The sequence below is a fragment of the Tachyglossus aculeatus genome, chromosome 2 (assembly GCF_015852505.1).
Source record: "Tachyglossus aculeatus isolate mTacAcu1 chromosome 2, mTacAcu1.pri, whole genome shotgun sequence".
NCBI classification, from domain to species: Eukaryota; Metazoa; Chordata; class Mammalia; order Monotremata; family Tachyglossidae; genus Tachyglossus; species Tachyglossus aculeatus.
Window position 1 is genome coordinate 10,298,667 of NC_052067.1, and position 21,119 is coordinate 10,319,785.

General features: G+C 44.7%; 1 protein-coding gene across 2 annotated transcripts in view; it reads right to left on the minus strand.

The window, feature by feature from the left end:
• The window catches only part of SNX13 (sorting nexin 13), a 135,776-nt gene that overhangs the window by 85,687 nt on the left and 28,970 nt on the right, over positions 1-21,119 (minus strand). For both annotated transcript variants that reach the window (XM_038759615.1, XM_038759604.1), the window contains exon 2: positions 2,533-2,645. In XM_038759615.1, the coding sequence (XP_038615543.1) occupies positions 2,533-2,645 (113 nt within the window). The remainder of the gene's footprint in view (positions 1-2,532; positions 2,646-21,119) is intronic.

Below are 21,119 nucleotides of genomic sequence, written 5' to 3' on the forward strand. Positions count from 1 at the left end.
TATCAAGCTGACCTAGTTGTCTGCACAATAGTTCTTCACATTAAAACGGCTTATGCCAAGTATAAAGCACACTATTAAAAAGATTACCATGGGAAAGGGCTGAAAGAGTTCAAACTCTGCGCCAAGAAATTTGGAGGATATTTTAAATCTTAAACAAAAGAAAAAAATAGCCTAATCGCATGCTGTTGTGAACTTAAGTTTCAATGAGGCCAAGTGAAATGGAAGGATAGCTAAAAATGGCCAGAGAACCTAGCAAGATTAAGTACAGACCACTAGGAAAAAAATTGCAAGGAGAGGCGAGGACAGAAGAAAGGACAAGTTTTCCAATCGAGTTCACTCGAGGCTTTAAGAGAACAGATCAGAGTAATTTCAACTGGTAATTCGGCTGTTCATCAGGCTGAAATGTCTTTTCGGCGGGCCACAGCAGAAGGCCTCAGCTGGAGAATTAAAACATGAAAAACCCTAGAGTTCCCTCCAGAACTCCCAAATTAATGGCATTCATTGAGTGCATACTATAATAATAATAGCATTTATTAAGCACTTACTATGTGCAAAGCACTGCACTTAGCATCTGCAAAATGGGAGCTCAGTATCTGCTCTCCCTCCTACTTAGACTGTGCGCCCCTTGTAATAATAATAACAATGATGGCATTTATTAAGCGCTTACTATGTGCAAAGCACTGTTCTAAGTGCTAGGGAAGTTACAAGGTGATCAGGTTGCCCCACGGGGGGCTCACAGTCTTCGTCCCCGTTTTACAGATGAGGGAACTGAGGCACAGAGAAGTTAAGTGGCTTGCCCAAAATCACACAGCTGACAAATTGGCGGAGACGGGATTTGAACCCATGATCTCTGACTCCAAAGCCCGGGCTCTTTTCCACTGAGCCATGCTGCTTCTCTTGTAGGACCCGATTGTGAGCCTGTTGTTGGGTAGGGATCGTCTCTATATGTTGCCAACTTGTACTTCCCAAGCGCTTAGTACAGTGCTCTGCACACGGTAAGCGCTCAATAAATACGACTGACTGAATGATTATCCTTGTACCTACCCCAAAGCTTAATTAGTCACAAGGTTCTCATTAAACACAGATCGCCTTACGTAGAGCTGGAAGAGGGGAAATGTGGATTGCTGCAATCCATCCAAAATTCTCCCATATCCTTCTTTCCAGGGATCAGAGTTGATTGGCACATGGTAAGCACTTAACATATACCACAATTATTATCATCTAGACTGTGAGCCCACTGTTGGGTAGGGACCATCTCTATGTGTTGCCAACTTGTACTTCCCAAGCGCTTAGTACAGTGCTCTGCACACAGTAAGCGCTCAATAAATAGGATTGATTGATTGATTGATTGAACATCACTATCATCGCTGATGAGGACTTCATTGTCTTCCCCTCATGAGAACTAATTTTGCTTCCACCTTTTCCTTATAATTTTTTTATTTTAAAATTGCTCATTAGTGATGAATGGGACCCAGTAAGTTTGACAAAAAGGTGCATTTTCATTATACGCTGCCTGACGGCCATTAATACCTATAACTGTACAAGGAAATACGGACCGTTCACACATGAGGAACTCAATCGGAACTTGAAAAGCACCCTCGCAATTTGTTTTGCTTCTTTTAGCAGAAGGCTATAAACAGGTAAGTGACAATCCAACTCTGACTATGCATCCTTGAACATTTTATTCCTCAACAACTACTGAGAGTGTGTTGCCAATGACTCCGAGTAGACCCTCATGAAGCTCTCTCATGTCCTTTTATTTCCAACTGGTTCAAGTGGCTACAATGTGTCCTTTTTCTTCTTCATGGCCCGCATCCTTTCTATGTGTACTTGCTCTCCACTCCATTTCACACTGTTAAGATATTGCAGTAATGCCATTTGTGAGCGTACGCCAATGACCTGTTCTCTAAAAGGGTCTACCAGCCATCTCTCATGGCCATCACCAAAATGAAAAATGTTCGGTGGCAAAATTAGTTATCACTTGCACGTTCACTTTTTATCGGAAATGTTGGAATAGTCACAAGGTTCGCTTCCAGCACAGATCGCCCTAGGTAGAGCTGGAAGAGAGGAAATGTGGATTGCTGCAATCCACCTAAAATTCTCCCATATCCTTCCTTCTGGGGATCAGGGTTGATTGCTAACACAGATGACGGCAGAACAGAATTGGTATTTGTTTCACTTAAAAGCAGGCATTACACGGTTATCAGGAAGTACAAGAAATCTCAAAAAGGATTTATCTTTCCAAAAACTTGACCAAGTAGTACCAAGTACTGTGAGGAGGGTTAATGGTCAAGGAGGACCTTACATTTTTATAAAACGACATTAGGCAATCATCGGCAATTCCGGCACAAAGTTGGAACGTGCACTACTTACGTCTTTCAGGCTCTGGGGAAATACACGTTTTAAAAATAGCATTCCCAAATAAGTCGTTCTCCCTTCTGTTATAACTGGTTGATACAACTTTCAGGCTTAAGGATATATTCTTAAAAGGATACACAGGACACACACACAAAAAAAGTGAAATATACTTACCCACCCACAAAGCAGAGGATATAAAATGCAAAATAAAATATAGCAAACGGTCCAAATTTTATTAGAAAAAGCACAATGCCAAGGCTTCCCCATCCCCATATGGAAAGACTGGCCTGCAACAAAGCAAAACACAAACAAATTAATGAGTTAATGCAATGTTCACCAGAAGATTTTTGAGCAACTTCTAAAGAGCATTTATGGTGATTCAAAATTTCACGTTAAGCATTCCAAAAAATTTGAAATGGCCTGCCGCTTTCTTATCACCGTCACCCCCGCCATTTTAATCAAGCCTCCCCCAGCGACCAACTGGGTAGCTCTGTTTTTAATACTGGTGTTGGGGTTCTCTCTCCCTCTCTCTCTCCTTAAGAAACTACTCAAGAGCACAAGGAGATTCATTCATTCAATTGTATTTATTGAGCGCTTACTGTGTGCAGAGCACTGTACTAAGCGCTTGGGAAGTACAAGTTGGCAACATATAGAGACGGTCCCTACCCAACAATGGGCTCACAGTCTAGAAGATGTTCACGAGGGTGACACCAAATACTAAGGGTTCTTTGGAACAGAAAATGAACCCTGATCCCTCAAAATTATTGTCTCTCTTCACCACATGGGAAATGCATTGACTCTCTAATCTTCTCACTAGTTTTTATGAGAAATACACATTTTCCTCTACTTTTCCATGCTTTTTACATATTTTTTCTCTTCCAATTTCCCCCTAACGAGTTGAGGCGACATGCTAGGAGCACATTAATGACCATATTTTAAAATGGAAACGTTGTTATAATTAGCTTCCTAACACATATGTGCCATACAGGAGACAGTTATAAGAGGATATACCTTGAAAATGAGGCTTTCTAACTTTAAACCTTAAACTTAATGATAAAAACAACAACAACAATTTGTTAAGCCCTTATTACGTGCCAAACATTGAGCACTGGGGTGGATGCAATTCAATCAGATCATCCTAACAATACTGCTGTGACGCTATAGCAAAAGTCAATCATTAATGCAGTCAAGAATAAGTTTTCATTTTGAATACTTAACACAAAAGTGAGTCCAACAAAACGGACATTAGAGAATGCTGTAATCACTAGCCTTTATTAGACTACTCAACTTTTCTCCCATTGTGCATTTAAAGGCTTCCAGTTCCCATATATAGGAAATTACATGTATGTCAACCAAAGGGGGTCATTACAACCTACTTTCAAAGAAATCCTTACAAGATCACGCTAGGATCATTCCGGTTGCCCCTGCAAGAGTCCACACAACTGAAATGCTACAGTGAGAATATTTACATCATTATATCCAGATCTAGACTGTAAGCTCGTTACGGGCAGGGAATGTATCTGCTAATTCTGTTGTGTTATACTCTCATTCATTCAATCGTATTTATTGAGTGCTTACTGTGTGCACAGCACTGTACTAAGCGCTTACGGAGAAGTAGCGTGGTTCAGTGGAAAGAGCCTGGGCTTTGGAGTCAGAGGTCATGGGTTCAAATCCCGGCTCCTCCAATTGTCAGCTGTGTGACTTTGGGCAAGTCACTTCACTTCTCTGTGCCTCAGTTCACTCATCTGTAAAATGGGGATTAAGACTGTGAGCCCAACATGGGACAACCTGATTACCGTGTAACCTCCCCAGTGCTTAGAACAGTGCTTTGCACATAGTAAGCGCTTAATAAATACTATCATTATTATTATTATTATTATTACAAGTTGGCAACATATAGAGACGGTCCCACTCTCCTGAGCGCTTAATACAGTGTTCTGCACAAAGTGAGCGCTCAATAAATACAATTGATTGATATATCTTTAAGAGATCTCCCCCCCCAAAAATGCACAGAAAAATCATTTTTGTAAATGGTAGAATTTTATAATTCTATATCACCACTTTTTGGGGCACTAATCTGTAAAAGCTCTAGCAGAAACCAAACGGTAAAACTACCCCAATATCGTAGCCAAAAAATTACAAATTATAATCAGTCACGAGGGAGGTTTCTGATCAAAGAACCACGTAGGGGCTTCGGATTGTGGACAAGCCAAGAAGGAATCTTGAAAAAATGACTGTTCAACATTGGTGGCAAAGACAGCGCTGCAGGGATCCCAACTTCCTGATTTGTGCATGGAGATAAACTTGGGGAAGGAGCAGAGGGAAAGAAGAAGAAGGGGATAGGAGAGGAAGAGATGATGGAGAAAAACGAGAAAGAGAGCGTGAGAGGCACTGGGCAACTCTTCCGCACAGGTTCTTGGTCCTCAAGTCTCAAGTATCCAATACTCTCGATGGGACACTCGATCACCACAAATGATTGATAACCCTAAACCCTGAAATTACTCACCATCTGGTAATACTACCAGAATTTAGTAGTCCCGCCGTGTTATATTGTAAAGCCTCTTAACCAACCTCAAGGAAAGAGAGCAAAAGCGTAAAAACAGACATCAGAAACACACCTATTTAAACTTATCTGAGCGCCTAACCTTATCTGCAGTGGTCAATCGTATTTATTGAGCGCTTACTGTGTGTGAAGCATTGTACTAAGCACTTGTGGTCAATCGTATTTATTGAGCACTTACTGTGTGTGGAGCATTGTACTAAGCACTTGGGAGAGTACAATACAACAATAGAACATATACAATTCCTGCCCACAATGCGTTCCCTGTTTTCTGATTTGGGCTTTCTGTTTCTGCTGGGGTAGAAACAAGCAAATCGGTTTGGACACAGTCCCTGTCCCACATGGGGCTCATAGTCTCACTCCCCATTTTCCAGATGAGGTAACTGAGGCACAAAGAAGTGAAGTGACTTGCCCAAGGTCACACAGCAGACGAGTGGTGGAGACGGAATCAGAGCCCATGGCCTTCTGTGTCTCCCTCTAGACTGAAAGTGTGTTAGAGGCAGAGAGCATGTTTACACCCTCTGTCATGCTGTACTCTCCCGATGCTTAGCACAGTGCTCTGCACACAGTAGACAGAATGAAGCAGCGTGGCCTAGTGGATAGAGCACAGGCCTGGGAATCAGACGATCTGGGTTCTACTCCCAGTCCCACCACCTCTGTGCTGTGTGACCTTAGGGAAAACACTTCACTTCTCTGTGATCCCCGTGTGGGATAGGCACTGGGTCCACAGTGCATACAGTAAGCGCTCAATAAACACGACTGAATGAATTAGCTTGTATCTACCCCAGCACTTACTACTACTAATAATAAAAATGGTATTTGCTAAGCTCTTACTATGTGCCAGGCACTGTACTAAACGTGGTGGAGAAAAAAGCAAATCGGTTTGGACACGGTCCCTGTTCCACATGGGGCACATAGTCTCTATCCCCATTTTGCAGATGAGAAGAAGTGTGGCTCACTGGAAAGAGCCTGGGCTTCGGAGTCAGAGGTCATGGGTTCTAATTGTGCCTCCGCCACTTGTCAGCTGTGTGACTTTGGGCAAGTCACTTAACTTCTCAGCCTCAGTTCCCTCATTTGGAAAATGGGCATTAAGACTGTGAGCCCCACGTGTGACCACCTGATCACCTTGTTTGTACCCCCCCAGCGCTTAGAACAGTGCTTTGCACATAGTAAGCACTTAACAAATGCCATCATTATTATTATTATTCATTCATTCGATCATATTTATTGAGCGCTTACTGTGTGCAGAGCACTGTACTAAGCGCTTGGGAAGTACAAGTTGGCAACATATAGAGATGGACCCTACCCAACGGTGGGCTCACAGTCTAGAAGGGGGAGACAGAGAACAAAACAAAACATACTAACAAAATAAAATAAATAGAATAAATATGTACAAATAAAATAAATAAATAAATACAGTAATAAATGCATACAAGCATATATACATATATACGGTGCTGTGGGGAGGGGAAGGAGGTAAGGCGGGGGGATGGGGAGGTATTATTATTATTATTATGAGGTAACTGAGGCACAAAGAAGTGAAATGACTTGCCCAAGGTCACACAGCAGACAAGTGAAGGAGGCAGAATTAGAGCCCTTGACTTTCTGACTCCCAAGCCCATGCTCTATCCACTATGTGATACTGCTTCACTACAGCACTTAATCCAGTATTTGGCACAAAGTAAGTGCTTCGTGGCTCAGTGGAAAAGAGCCTGGGCTTTGGAGTCAGCGATCATGGGTTCGAATCCCGGCTTCGCCACATGTCTGCTGTGTGACACTGGGCAAGTCACTTAACTTCTCTGAGCCTCAGTTACCTCATCTGTAAAATGAGCATTAAGACTGTGAGCCCCACATGGGACAACCTGATCACCTTGTAGCGCCCCCAGGGCTTAGAGCAGTGCTTTGCACATAGTAAGCGCTTAACAAATGCCATCATTATTATTATTATTAAATACCATTAGGAAGAAAAGGGGGGCTCGATACATACGACTGATTGATTTTAGTTTTTAATCACTCCTGTGACTGTGTTCAGTGCCCCCGCCCTCTTAGATTCTTGAGTTGTGACTCCCCCCTGAGGGACAATCAAGGGTATTTGCTGAGTGCTTATTATGTGCAGAGTGCTGTACTGAGCACCTGGAGGAGTGCAATAGCCCAGAGTGAGCGGACACGGTTCCCAGCCCGTGAGGAGCTTGCAGTCTCCGGGGCTGGGGGTCCTGGGCCTCAGGGCAGGGCAGAAGAGAGAGCTGGGATGAGCGGGCCACCCGAGATCCCGGGCCGAGCTGGGGGGAGACGGGAGAGGCGGGTCGGGCCGGGCACAGTCTGGGCCACGAGGTGGTAATGGGCGGGAGGGCAGAGAAACCCCCGTATTTTCTCCCAGCGCTTACTACGGTGCTCGGAGCTTACTGCTCCTACAACTACTATAAACGATTTACCATTAGACCCCATCCGAGCTTGCTCATCAGGAGATCGGAATGGGATCAAGAACCAAACCTGGCATCCTGCATTTCGGACCACTAAAGGAATAATAATAATAATAATAATGTTGGTATTTGTTAAGCGCTTACTATGTGCAAAGCACTGTTCTAAGCGCTGGGGTAGATACAAGGTAATCAGGTTGTCCCACGTGGGGCTCACAGTCTTCATCCCCATTTTACAGATGAGGGAACTGAGGCCCAGAGAAGTTAAGTGACTTGCCCAAAGTCACACAGCTGACAAGTGGCGGAGCCGGGATTTGAACCCACGACCTCTGACTCCGAAGCCCGGGCTCTCTCCACTGAGCCACGCTGCTTTGGACTAAGGAGCCTAACCCCCGCTCCAATCACCAGACACCTGCGTAGACCCCAGGGACCTCGGATGACCTAGACTCTCAAACGAGACAAGAACAAAGTTGGGATTTAAGTAGTAGCAAAACCTGGAAAAGGGCACAACCGAAAATATTCATTCATTCATTCAATTGTATTTACTGAGTGCTTACTGTGTGCACAGCACTGTAGTAAGCGCTTGGGAAGTACCAGTCGGCAACATATAGAGATGGTCCCTACCCAACAACGGGCTCCCAGTCTACAAGCGGGAGACAGACGACAAAACAAAACATGTAGACGGGTGTCAAAATCGTCAGAACAAATAGAATTATAGCTATATCTACGTCCAAGATCGGCCGACCGGTATTTAAAGGCGCTGAGGATCGAGGCTGGCAGAGGGGAGCTGAGGATTTGATTAACCCAGGATCGGGGAAAAGGATGGGAAACAGGGTTTAGTCGAAAATGACCTCCAAATTAACCCACTCTACGTGCCTCCTGTGTGATCTCGGGAAAGCGGCATGGCCTCGAGGATAAAGCACAGGTCTGGAGTCAGAAGGCCCTCGGTTCTAATGCCAGCTCTACCACTTGTCTGCTGAGTGAACTTGGGCATGTCACTTCACTTCTCTTGGCCTCATTTCTCTCATCTGTAAAATGGGGATTAAGACTGTGAGCCCTATGTGGGATAGGGACTGTATCCAACCTGATTAACTTGTCTCTACCCCAGGGCTTACTACAGTGCCTGGCACATAGTAAGTGTTTAAATATTTTTTTTAAAAAAGGCCACTTAACTTCTCTTGGCCTCAGTTTTCTCATCTGTAAAACGGGATGCGATATCTATTTTACCTGCCCTTTAGACTCTGAGTAGCATGTGGGTCAGGGACTGTATCTGATCCTTTGGTGTGGCATCTACCACAACGCTTAGCATAGGGCTGAGGTAAGCAGACTCCAGTACACGGAAAGCAAAGAAATAAATGGACTACACGAAGATCTCTTTGGTCTGGGTCTCAGAACAGTTAACTGGCAACATCTCCCAGCCAGCAGGCTGCTCCCAACAGTCTCCTGCCCTCAGGAGAACTTGGCTCTGTTCCCTAAAGGGTGAAGCTTTCCCAATATTGGTCGAAAAGTCAGCCTCCTCTGAGAAGGTTTGAAATGATGATTCTGGAGCTCCCAGAATGATCCAGTTTTACAATGCTTTACACACAGGGGACGATAATAATAATAATAGTGGTATTTGTTCAGCGCTTATTACACGCCAGACACCAGACTGAACGGTGGGACGGATACAAGCAAACTGGGTTGGACACAGTCCCTGTCCCACAAGGGGCATAGTCTTAATCCCCATTTGACAGATGAGGGGACTGAGGCATATAAAAGTGAAGTGACTCGCCCAAAGTCACATAGCAGACAAGTGGCAGCGCCGGGACTAGAATCCGGGACCTTCTGAGACCCATGCGCTATCCACGAGGCCAGGCTGTAATGAATACCACTGACCGATTGATAGATTGGTTGGAAGTCTGTCCTCCTGCTAGGCCTGCGATCTTGCTGCCTAATGTTTACCTATAACAATCTTTTTCAGTCTAAATTCTCTAATAAGAACCTTTTGTTTCTATTTTGTTTAGCGTGGGATCACTCAAGAGCAAAATCGCTTCATCTGCCAACTCAAAATGCACTTAGCACTGTAACACCTCTTCTATAGAAATGGAGAGTAAAAGAGAAAAACAAGGAGGAGTACTGGGTCTACTTATCAGCGTTCTCCTTTAAGCTTGAGAAATCCCCATAATTCCAAATGCAATTATAAACTTCTAACCAAGAAAGTTAGAGTGCTTATTCTTTACAAAGTGTTTTCTGGTGAGTCTTTCTGGGCCCGGTGGCTTCTAATGAGATGAAGACAGTAAATCTTCTGGCTGGAAATACCAAACCTGTTGGGAGGGTTTTAAGTGTATCATGCGGACAGCCACTGCTGTGGACTGAAGGCATGACGTCATGAGAGAAACTGGAAAAAAAAAAGCAGATCTCCAGAGGATGCAATCTTTAAAATCTGCTGCAGACACCCAAACGAATGGATAAGCCGCTTGTTATTCAGAGCTCGATGCAGTGACAATCAGCCAAATATAGAAACCAATAAGAGGTCAGCAACAGCAAAGGGGAGAAGCTTGGAGCCTTGATAATCACCTGCTTGGATAATCATCCCCACGTCCATAACCAAGCTATTTGTAGTTCTTTTGTCTTCCCGAACTGAAACTTTTCTTTTTAAAGTACACTGTGAATTGTGAATATTTGTTGGTGAAAAGTTTCAAAATACCAGCGTTTAAAGTATGCTCGGTTTTGCCATAAGGCAATTATTTCACATTCCCTTCAGCGGCATGTGATTTAAAAAACTACGAAACATTCTTGCAACCATACAGGTCTGTCTGCTCATCAAACAAAGCACCTGAGCATGTGAATGCTGCATGAAACACTGAGTTTTCCATAACGCCAAGTTGCATAAGAATGAAACCTTCGCTTTTTTAAAAAAATCTTCCATCTCACAAGCTTATAACCTCGGTTTTAACCTCACCTCAACTTACCCCTAATTCAGCCTAAATATTCAATCTGTCACCAAATACTGTCGTTTTTCCCTTGCCGGCAATCCAAAAATCCATCCTTTCCTCCTCCAAACTACTATCACATTGATCCAAGCATTTAACATATACCTCCTTGACTACTGCATGAGCCTCCTCGCTGATTTGCCTGCCTCACCTCTCCAATCCACACTTCACTCTGCTGCTCAAAAGAAGCCCGGTCATCTCCCTATTCCTCACAAACCTCAAATGGTTGCCCGTCCACCTCGTCATCAAACAGAAACACCTTAACCTTGGCTTTAGGGCACTCAACTGGCTCTCCCCTGCTACTTTACACCTTGCTAATCATCTTACTACAACCCAACCCACACGCTTTACTCCTCTAAAGCCAACCTATTCACTAGATCTCAACTTCGTCCACCTCACTGCTGAACCCTTGTCCACGCCCTCCTTCTGGCCTGGAATTCCCTCTTCTTTCATATCCAACAGACCACCACTCTTCCTATTTTAAAAGTCCTACTAAAATCCTACCTCCTCCAAGAGGGCTTCCCTGACTAAGCCTGCACTTCCTTGGATTTGACCTCCTTTCTGTGTTACCTATTCACTTGGATCGGTACTCATTCATTCATTCAATCGTATTTATTGAGTGCTTACTGTGTGCAGAGCACTGTACTAAGCGCTAGGGAAGTCCCAGTTGGCAACATATAGAGACGGTCCCTACCCTACAGCAGGCTCACAGTCTAGAAGGGGGAGACAGAAAACAAAACAGAACATATTAACAAAATAAAATAAATAGAATAAATATGTACTCCTGAAGCACTCAGATATTCACGCCCTTCTCAGCCGCACATTTCCGAACATATCCTTATACTTGGCCATTTCCCCTATCTAAAATTGACTTTAATGTCTATCAGTCCCTCTAGACTGTGAGCTTGCTGTTGGGTAGGGACCGTCTCTATATGTTGCCAACTTGTACTTCCCAAGCGCTTAGTCCAGTGCTCTGCACACAGTACGCACTCAATAAATACAACTGAATGAATGAATAGCATGAAAGTTCTCTGTGAGCAGGGATTGGGTCTACCAACTCTATGATACTGTACTCTCCCGGGTGCTTAGTACAGCATTCTGAATACAGTCAGCACTCAAGAAATCATCAGTTACTGATTGATCCTTTTAAGCGAGAGTCACGGCTATGCCCCATCGACCTTTCTGGAAGGAATGGATGGGGATTGGGGCCGGTCCGGCCTGCTCTCAGACCCGTCCACGCCCTCCATGGAAAGCACCATGGTGACCGCCGCCGCCTTCCCTTCCCACCAGCCAGGGTGGTCCCCGCTCCAGCCAGGCACGCCCCATGCCCACCGGGGCAGGGATCCAAGTGGCTCCCGTGCATTCTCCGTCACTGGCGAGAGAAGCATTGTGGTAACTGCCGCCTTCTTCTTCCCCCGTGAGCCACAACCTGAGGATTCCTGCTCCCGGCATGCTTCATGCTGGCCGGGCCAGGGACGCCCTCGCCTCCTCTTGGACTTCTCCATCCCCTCCAAGAAAAGCACTGTGGTGCCTACCGCCTTTTCCTTCCCTTCCCCAAGCCACACCCTGAGGGTCCCTGTTCCAGGCATGCTTCATGCTCGCCGGGCCGGGGATTAAAGCTGCTTCCACCTGCTCTTGGACTCCTCCATCCCCTCCAAGAAAAGCCCCGAGTGACCACGGCCTCCTTTCCTCCTACCACCTGCTCCTGGCAGGCTCCTGTGGTTCTAGACTGTGAGCCCGCTGTTGGGTACGGACCGTCTCTATATGTTGCAAACTTGTACTTCCCAAGCGCTTAGTATAGTGCTCTGCACACAGTAAGTGTGCTCAATAAATACAATTGAGTGAATGAATGAACGAATGATAAATGGCTAGCCGGGTCAGGGATAAAAGCCACTCCCTCAGTTGAGGCTTCAACCCCCCTCTGCCAAGACTGGTGACTGAAACTCTGCCACACAGCACCCAACTCATCTGGAGGGTTTCGGGGTGCACTTGTCAGGGTTGTGCTTTAATGTTTCATCCTTCCTGATGTGTCCCTCTCCAGTCCCTTCTCCCCACTTATTCATTCAATCAATTCAATCGTATTTATTGAGTGCTTACTGTGTGCAGAGCACTGGACTGAGCGCGTGGGAAGTACAAGTCGGCAACATATAAAGACGGTCCCTACCCAACAACGCGCTCACAGTCTAGAAGGGGGAGACAGACAACAAAACAAAACATGTAGACAGGTGTCAAAACCGTTAGAACGAACAGAATTATAGATATACGATTGTGAGCTCCCCAACGGGTAGGAACCAGGCCTATTTTCCATCTTGGTATTCTCTCCAAGCGCCCGGTGCATTTATTGTGCTCTATACACAGTAAGTGCTTAATAAATATTTTTACTACTACTTCCACTAATTACCTTTAGAAGGCAGTCAGGAAATTGGGTTGCATGGGTCAAATTACCATCAGATCAATATATGGTGCCTGAATATAAGCCTTGCTTTTCTTTTGGTGGGTTTGGTGGAGGGTGGGGGGGTTCTTTAGGATATTTGTTAAGCACCTATTAGATGTCAAGCACTGTGCTAAACCCTGGGTCAGATACAAGGTAATCGACCTGGACACAATCCACATCCCAGATGGGGCTCACAGTCTTCACCTTCATTTTACAAATGAGCAAACTGAGGCCAGAAGTGAAGTGACTTGCCCGAGGTTACACAGAAGACAAGTGGCGGGGCTGGAATTAGAACCCAGGTCGCATGACTCGGTCAGTCGACTGTATTTATTCATTCATTCATTCAATCATATTTATTGAGCACTTACTGTGTGCAGGGCACTGTACTAAGCGCTTGGGAAGTACAAGTTGGCAACATATAGAGACGGTCCCTACCCAACAGCGGGCTCACAGTCTGGAAAGGGGAGACAGACAACAAAACATATTAACAAAATAAAATAAACAGAATAAATATGTACAAGTAAAATAGAGTAATAAATATGTACAAACATATATACATATACAGGTTATTGAGCGCTTACTGTGGGCAGAACAGTGTACTAAACGCTTGGGGGTGGGTACAATATAACAATTTAACAGACACATTTCCCAAGCTTGTGCTCTTTCCACTAAACCACACTCTGCTTCTGTGATTCCTCAAACATCCATATAGGGATTTCGTCCTGAGAATTCCAACAAGCCTTCCTCGGATTCACTAGACGCCCCAGCCGGCTGTCACGGGAAGTGAGGTCTAGTTCTGTAACACAATCTGATGGACTCTAAGAGGACAGTTGATGCAATCAGAAGAACTAGAATAAAATGTAATCTTAAATTATATTTGCTGTGAATATGGCAGTAACAACAGTGGTATCCGTTAAGTGCTTAATATGCTCCATGCACTGTACTAAGCGCCGGGGTACATACAAGGTAATCAGGTCCCACGGGGGGGCTCGCAGCCTAAGTAGGAAGGAGAAAAGGTACTGAATCCCCATTATGCAGATGAGGAAACTGAGGCACAGAGAAACTGTGACATGCCAATGGTCACACAGCAGGTATGTGGAAGAGCAAGGATTACAATCCAGGTCCTGATTCCCAGGCCCATGGGCTTTCTACTAGGCCACGCTGCTTTTTAATGAATGTACAAAGGAATTTAATTTATATGTTGCTAAATGGAAGAGATATTTTAAAAAGGAGTTAAAATAGTAACGGTAGAGGAGGAACTGATATTTTAACCAGTTTGACAGATGTAGGAGTGAATATACTAAGCATTTGAGGAGTTTGTCTCATCACCATTTGCAATGTAAAGATTACTTTAAAGATTTTCTTTTTCCTTGAGCTAAACATCCCAGGGGCTGATTTGGCCTAGAAAAAATAACGATCTGTTTGGGTCCTACTTGTACACTCCACAACCTAGATTTCCCATTATAGTTGACACCGACAACAATCTCCCTGTCCCCGAAGCCCACAAGCTTGACATTCTCCATGACTTTTCCTTCTTATTCACCACTCACATTCAGTCCAACGCCAAATCCTGTTGGGGTTTGCTCCACCCCATTTCCCGGATCCACCTTTCCTCTCCCCTCTCACGGTCCCCACCCTGTTCCTGACATCGATCAGACCCCGGCTTGAGCAATCGGCCGCCTCTTCAGTCCTCACCCGCTGCTCTCCCCTCTCCCCACTGGCTCTCCGTTGGTCACCTCGCTGCCCAGCTCAATTTTCTAAAGCATCATTTTGCCCACAACTGTCCCTCTTCAACCACCTCATTCTTTGGCACCCATCCCAGTCCACATCAACCAGAAACTCCCAGCCATCGGCTTTAAAGCACTCAACCAGCTCTCTCCCTCCTACCTCTCTTTCCACTCTCTCCACCCACTAGCACTCTACATTCCTCTCAAGTAGAGGTGGGTCGTGTTCTCATCTCTCCCGCCACCAACCTCTTGCTGCCTCCTCCAAATCCTAGAGACCAGTTTTCCCCATCCTCAAAGCCCTTCTGCTTTATCTCCCGGAAGTCTTCCCCTCTTAACTTCTAATCTCTCCAGTTTACCCCTCTACGTGCCTCTGCGACGTTTCTATGCCACCTAAACACATAAATACTTGAACCTCTCCAAGCAATCAAGAACATCCCTCACATACCCTGTTAGTTAAGCATTAACTCATGTACTTATTCCCATTCCTTTCTTTTTTTATTGGTATTTGTTAAGTGCCAGGCACTGTACTAAGTGGTGGGACAGATATGAGATAATCAGGCCGGACAAGGTCCAAGTCCCACACGGGGCTCGCAGTCTTAATCCCCATTTTACAGATGAGATAACTGAGGCCCCGAGACTCAGTGTCACCCAGCTGACAACTAGTGGGGCCAGTATTAGAAACCAGGTCTTTCTGAGTCCCAACCCATGCTCTATCCACTAAACCATGCTGCTTCCTCCTAGCTCTAATTTATTTTGGTGCTAGTCTTTCCCACTAGATTGCCGACTCCTGAAGGCAAGGATCCTATTTACCCCATTATATACTCACCTAAAACCTTAGTACAATGCTTTGCACATAGCAGAAATTTGATATAACTGATTTTCATAAATGCTTATACCAAATTTCACCAAGACGGATGAGAACTATTGTCCAAAGGAAATGTTTCACTATTTTGGGGCCATGTGAGATACCACTTCCCCTCTCAAGGTCACACCTGGAGAGTTTCCAATAATAATAATAATGATGATGATGGCATTTGTTAAACGCTTACTAAGTGCAAAGCACTGTTCTAAGCGCTGGGGGGGGATACAAGGTGATCAGGTGGTCCCACGTGGGGCTCGCAATCTTAATCCCCATTATACAGATGAGGTTACTGAGGCACAGAGAAGTTAAGTAACTTGCCCAAAGTCACACAGCTGAGAAGTGGCACAGCTGGGATTAGAACCCATGCCCTCTGACTCCTAAGCCTGTGTTCTTTCCACTAAGTCACTCTGCTTCCAGAACAATTGCAGATGGAGGTGGTGAGTTCTGGGAGAGATGTGTCCATGGTGTCGCTAAGGGTCGGAGATGACTTGACAGCGTAAGACAGGAGATACCATTAACACTCCCTCCAGACTAAGTTTCTAGTGGGCAGGGAATATGTCTGCCAACTCTGCTGTGTTGCACTCTCCTAAATGCCTAGTACAGTGCTCTGCTAAGCAATCAATTACCGAGTGACAAAGTGCTCACAAAAGGGCACACTATTAGAAAAGGTCATTTCCCCTTTCCTGCAGCATTCATTCATTCAATCGTATTTATTGAGCACTTACTGTGTGCAGAGCACTGTACTAAGCGCTTGGGAAGTACAAGTTGGCAACATATAGAGACGGTCCCTACCCAACAGTCGGCTCACAGTCTAGAAGGGGGAGACAGAGAACAAAACAAAACATATTAACAAAATAAAATAAATAGAATAAATATGTACAAATAAAATAGAGTAATAAATACATACAAACATATACACATATATACAGGCGCTGTGGGGAGGGGAAGGAGGTAAAGCATGTTTTCATAAACTCAACCACTGTATAAGGAAGAAGGCTTGGGCAAAATTGTCAGCCTTAATAGATTCCCCCTCTTTCTTGTGATTTCAACAGAGATTTCTAGCAAGCCACTAAGTCAAGGAAATGATAAAGATAAACGTCTTGTCTGTTCTCCCCATTTTCCAATCAATAGTAGCTAGTGAACACGACTAAATACGCCACATCCAAGTTAGATGGTGTTACTATTAGACGGCAAGGTCACAGCCGAAGAGGCAGCGTACTTTAAAACCCTTCTGAAACCTGTCTGTCAGTGGAATTGCAGGGAAGGAAGCAGAAGCATAAAATTCTGACATTTATGGGATGAAGAGACAAGCCTCCTACACTTCCCCAAAAGTACTGGGACTTTCTGGCAGGAGAGACTGTCTCCTCTGCCAAGAACGGGAAAGCCCCATCCCACACCAAAGGGTCGGACCAAATTCTCCTCGGGGAGAACTCCGAGTGGAAGTTCACCTTGGAGCTTCCCACAGTGCTTTACCACAGGTTCTGGATTAGCTCAAACTGGGACTACGCCAGCAGAAGCGCCTCGTATGGAAACGTATTTCTCTCTGTTTCAGTGTACGTGGTGGAAAAGGAAGCTAAGGTGAACTAATTTGGGGTTTATTTTTACTCTAAACCCTGGTCCAGCCACTTGAATCAATCGTATTTATTGAGTGCCTACTGTCGGTAGAGCACTGTCCTAAGCACTTGGGAGAGTATGCTCCCCCACAGGAAAGCCTTAAGGTGCCTATGCAATCAAACGCATGGTGACTGGCAAACCCACCCCTAACCCCACTTTCTTATGATACTTGGTAAGCGCTTATTATATGCCAGGCACCATACTAAGCACTCAGGTAGAAACAAGTTAATCAAGGCAGACAAAGTCCCTATCCCACAAGAGGCACACCTTCTAAATACGAGGGAGAACAGGTTTTGAATCCCCACTTTACAGATGAGAAGTTAAAGTGACGTGCCCAAGATCACGTAACAGGTAAGTGGTGGAGACCCCCACCTCCCTCACTGCCCCCCAGATTACAACCCAGGTCCTCTGACTCCACAGCAAGAGCTATTTCCAATAGGCCCCATGGCTTCTCGCTGCTTGGTAAAGCAAAGACTTTGGCATCTCTTCCTCCCTTCAAGGCCCTACTGAGAGCTCACCTACTCCAGGAGGCCTTCCCAGACTGAGCCCCTTCCTTCCTCTCCCCCTCGTCCCCCTCTCCATCCCCCCCATCTTACCTCCTTCCCTTCCCCACAGCACCTGTATATATGTACATGTTTGTACATATTTGTTACTCTATTTATTTTGCTTGTACATATCTATTCTACTTATTTTATTTTGTTAGTATGTTTGGTTTTGTTCTCTGTCTCCCCCCTTTAGACTGTGAGCCCACTGTTGGGTAGGGACTGTCTCTACATGTTACCAACTTGTACTTCCCAAGCGCTTGGTACAGTGCTCTGCACACAGTAAAGCGCTCAATAAATACGATTGATGATGATCTAACAAAAACCAGTGAAAAGTCTTCTTACTCAACATGTCCTTTTTAAGCTATTTTGCACCCTGGCCTTTTAACACAAACATTCAGAAATAAAACCCTACAGCTTCAAATGTTGCTGTCTTCCTGCATCGAATCAGAGGGCTGAAGGAAACTTGAGTATTCAAATTCTTTAAGACTACACAAGGTCCTAAATATCCATTACGTGAGTAGACGCAAATTTCGTCTGGGATTAAGTAAACTGTAGTATGGAATCTCAGTCGGATCCTAAAACATACGTTTACCAAATTGTGGCGTATTTCACCATCAATTATTGCTCGGGCAGACTTCCCAAATGAGCACCGGGTACTCGTTGTGGAGTTAATGGCTACGCGATGAAGAAATGGATTTGAATAGAGCAATTACTAAGTCGTAAGAAAGGTGTACCATATGGAATCAGGAATCCTGAACTGCCTTCTTCCCTTGCTTGAAGAACATCGACAGGGATGGGCGGAAACGTACATAAACTTTCACGGCCCATCTCGCCTACGTTTCAAAATCCTAAAACCATGTACTGTTTCATTAGGGCAGGCTGTTTTCCTTTTCAAGGTTACCCTTCCAGATGAAACATGTGAGAAGTAATCTATTTCAGGATAAAATTTTACTTCGGCTCCTAAACCACAGCTCATTTACTTCAACATAGTGTCTAACAAAGACGATCTATGCAAATTTCTAAGCTCACTGCCAGTACGTGCTTTTTCATGCTTTCTGAAAATTACGTAGTGCTACAGGGGGTCCTCCGCTGGACCATGCAGAATTTTGAGGTTGACATTCTCTTCAGAAAATCAATACCAAACTAGACTAAAAGGTCAGCCAGATTTGTGTTCATAGGGAAAGACACCAATTTTCTCTGTTAAAAGCAACAAAACACTCTTAACAAAAACTCCTCCATTAGATAAAAGCTCTGAAGTGGATATGTACCTCAGTTTCCTCAGAGTGGCCTAGTGGAAAGAGCACAGGCCTGGAAGTGAGAGGACGTGGGTTCTAATCCCAGCTCTGCCACTTGTCTGCGGTGTGATTTGGGGCAGGTCACTTGAGTTTTCTGTGCCTTGGTTTCCTCATCTGCAAAATGGGGATGAAATATCTGTTCTCCCTCCCCCCTTCGACTGTAGTCTGTGTGGGATATTGTGTCCGATCTGATTATCTCTTTCCTACCCCAGCGCTTAGTACAATGCTTACCCCATAGTAAGTGTTATCCAATTATTCATTATTACAGGGATTTGAAACCTCTCCTCCCTCCTACTTACACTGTGAGCGCAACCGTGTCCTACCTAATTGCCTAGATGCTACCCCAGCGATTAGTGCAGTGCTTGGCACATAGTAAACACAGATACCGCTATTATTATGGTGGTTATTAATTAAGTGCAGAGCAGCTTCAAGCTTCTTTCGAGTCTGAATCTCCTGATGCCTCAGTTCTCTACGTCTGGGCAGCCCCACAGCACTTATGTACATATCCATAATTTATATAAATCCTGTCTCCCTCTTCTAGATTGTAAAGCCATTGTGGGTAGAGAATGGGTCTGTTGTTATACCGTACTCTCCCAAGCGCATAGTGCGGTGCTTGGCACACATTAAGCGCTCAGTAAACACGATTGAATGAATGAATGTCTCGGGCATCTTGGCACACATATGCCAGAAGATGGGCAAATGGTTATGAATTACTCTTCAGAGCTGGCGTTGTACAATGGACTGATAGTAAGCTTGAAGAAGACCCAAGTCCAGCCTTCAGCAAAGAAACCCTAAATACAACCAGATTTTCATTGGCAAGATAGAACTTAGTACTGTCACTGTGTTTGAGGCCTTCCCAGACTGAGCCCTCTCCTTTCTCTCCCCTTCCCTCCTTCCCCTCCCCACAGCACTTGTATATATGTTTGTACAGATTTATTACTCTATTTTACTTGTACATATTTACTATTCTATTTTGTTAATATATTTTGTTTTGTTGTCTGTCCCCCCGCTTCTAGACTGTGAGCCCGTTGCTGGGTAGGGACCGTCTCTAGATGTTGCCAGCTTGTACTTCCCAAGTGCTTAGTACAGTGCTCTGCACACAGTAAGTGCTCAATAAATACGATTCAATGAATGAATGAATGAATGACCAAGGAAGTACAGTAACACTACACCAGACCGGTGCACACGTCTGCTTTCCTCCACCTCACGCTAACTGAAACTATGGTACTTGTTAAGCACTTACTATGTGCTCTTTCTACTTTACCCTTTCTGTTTCATCCTTGTCTCACACTGGTCCCAGCCCAATTTTGCCACACAGCTGCCAATGTGGCATTTCGAAAAGCAGCATGGCTCAGTGAAAAGAGCACGGGCTTTGAAGTCGGAGGTCATGGATTCAAATCCTGACTCCGCCTATTGTCAGCTGTGTGACTTTGAGCAAGTCACTTAACTTCTCTGTGCCTCAGTTCCCTCATCTGTAAAACGGGGTTTAAGACTGTGAGCCTTCCGTGGGACAACCTGATCACCCTGTTACTTCCCCATTCATTTATTCAATTGTATTTATTGAGCACTTACTGTGTGCAAAGCACTGTAATAATAATAATAATAATGATGGCATTTATTAAGCACTTACTATGTGCAAAGCACTGTTCTAAGCCCTGGGGAGGTTACAAGGTGATCAGGTTGTCCCGTGGAGGGCTCACAGTCTTAATCCCCATTTTCCAGATGAGGTAACTGAGCCACAGAGAAGTTAAGTGACTTGCCCAAAGTCACATGGATGACAAGTCGTGGAGCTGGGATTTGAACCCATGACCTCTGACTCCAAAGCCCGGGATCTTTCCACTGGGCCACGCTGCTTCTCAGCGCTGTACTGTACTAAGCACTGTACTGTACTAAGCACTAGGGAAGTACAAGTCGGCAACATACAGAGACGGTCCCTTCCCAACAATGGGCTCACAGTCTATAAGGAGGAGACACAGAACAGTGCTTTGCACATAGTAAGCACTTAATAAATGCCATCATTATTATTATTATTTTGGGTTGTGTCAGTTTATTCAGTCGCCCCCCTCTCTCTCTCTTTAAAAAAACAAGAAGAAGAATTGTGGTTAAAAGTTAATGCTGATTCTGAATGAAAATCTTTGTTCATTTTTGTTTCTTCTATGGAGGAACATCAAAGAAGAAACATTTGTGTTCCTGGAGGACCCAGGTTTCAACAGAACTCCAACTATTGTGAAAGGGCAGTGAGGCCCATTCAATCCAGGTCATCCTGGGAAGGATGCAGGGCATCATTCTTTTGACACTTGTGAAGCCCTTTTAGAAGGTGATATTTGCCTCTGAC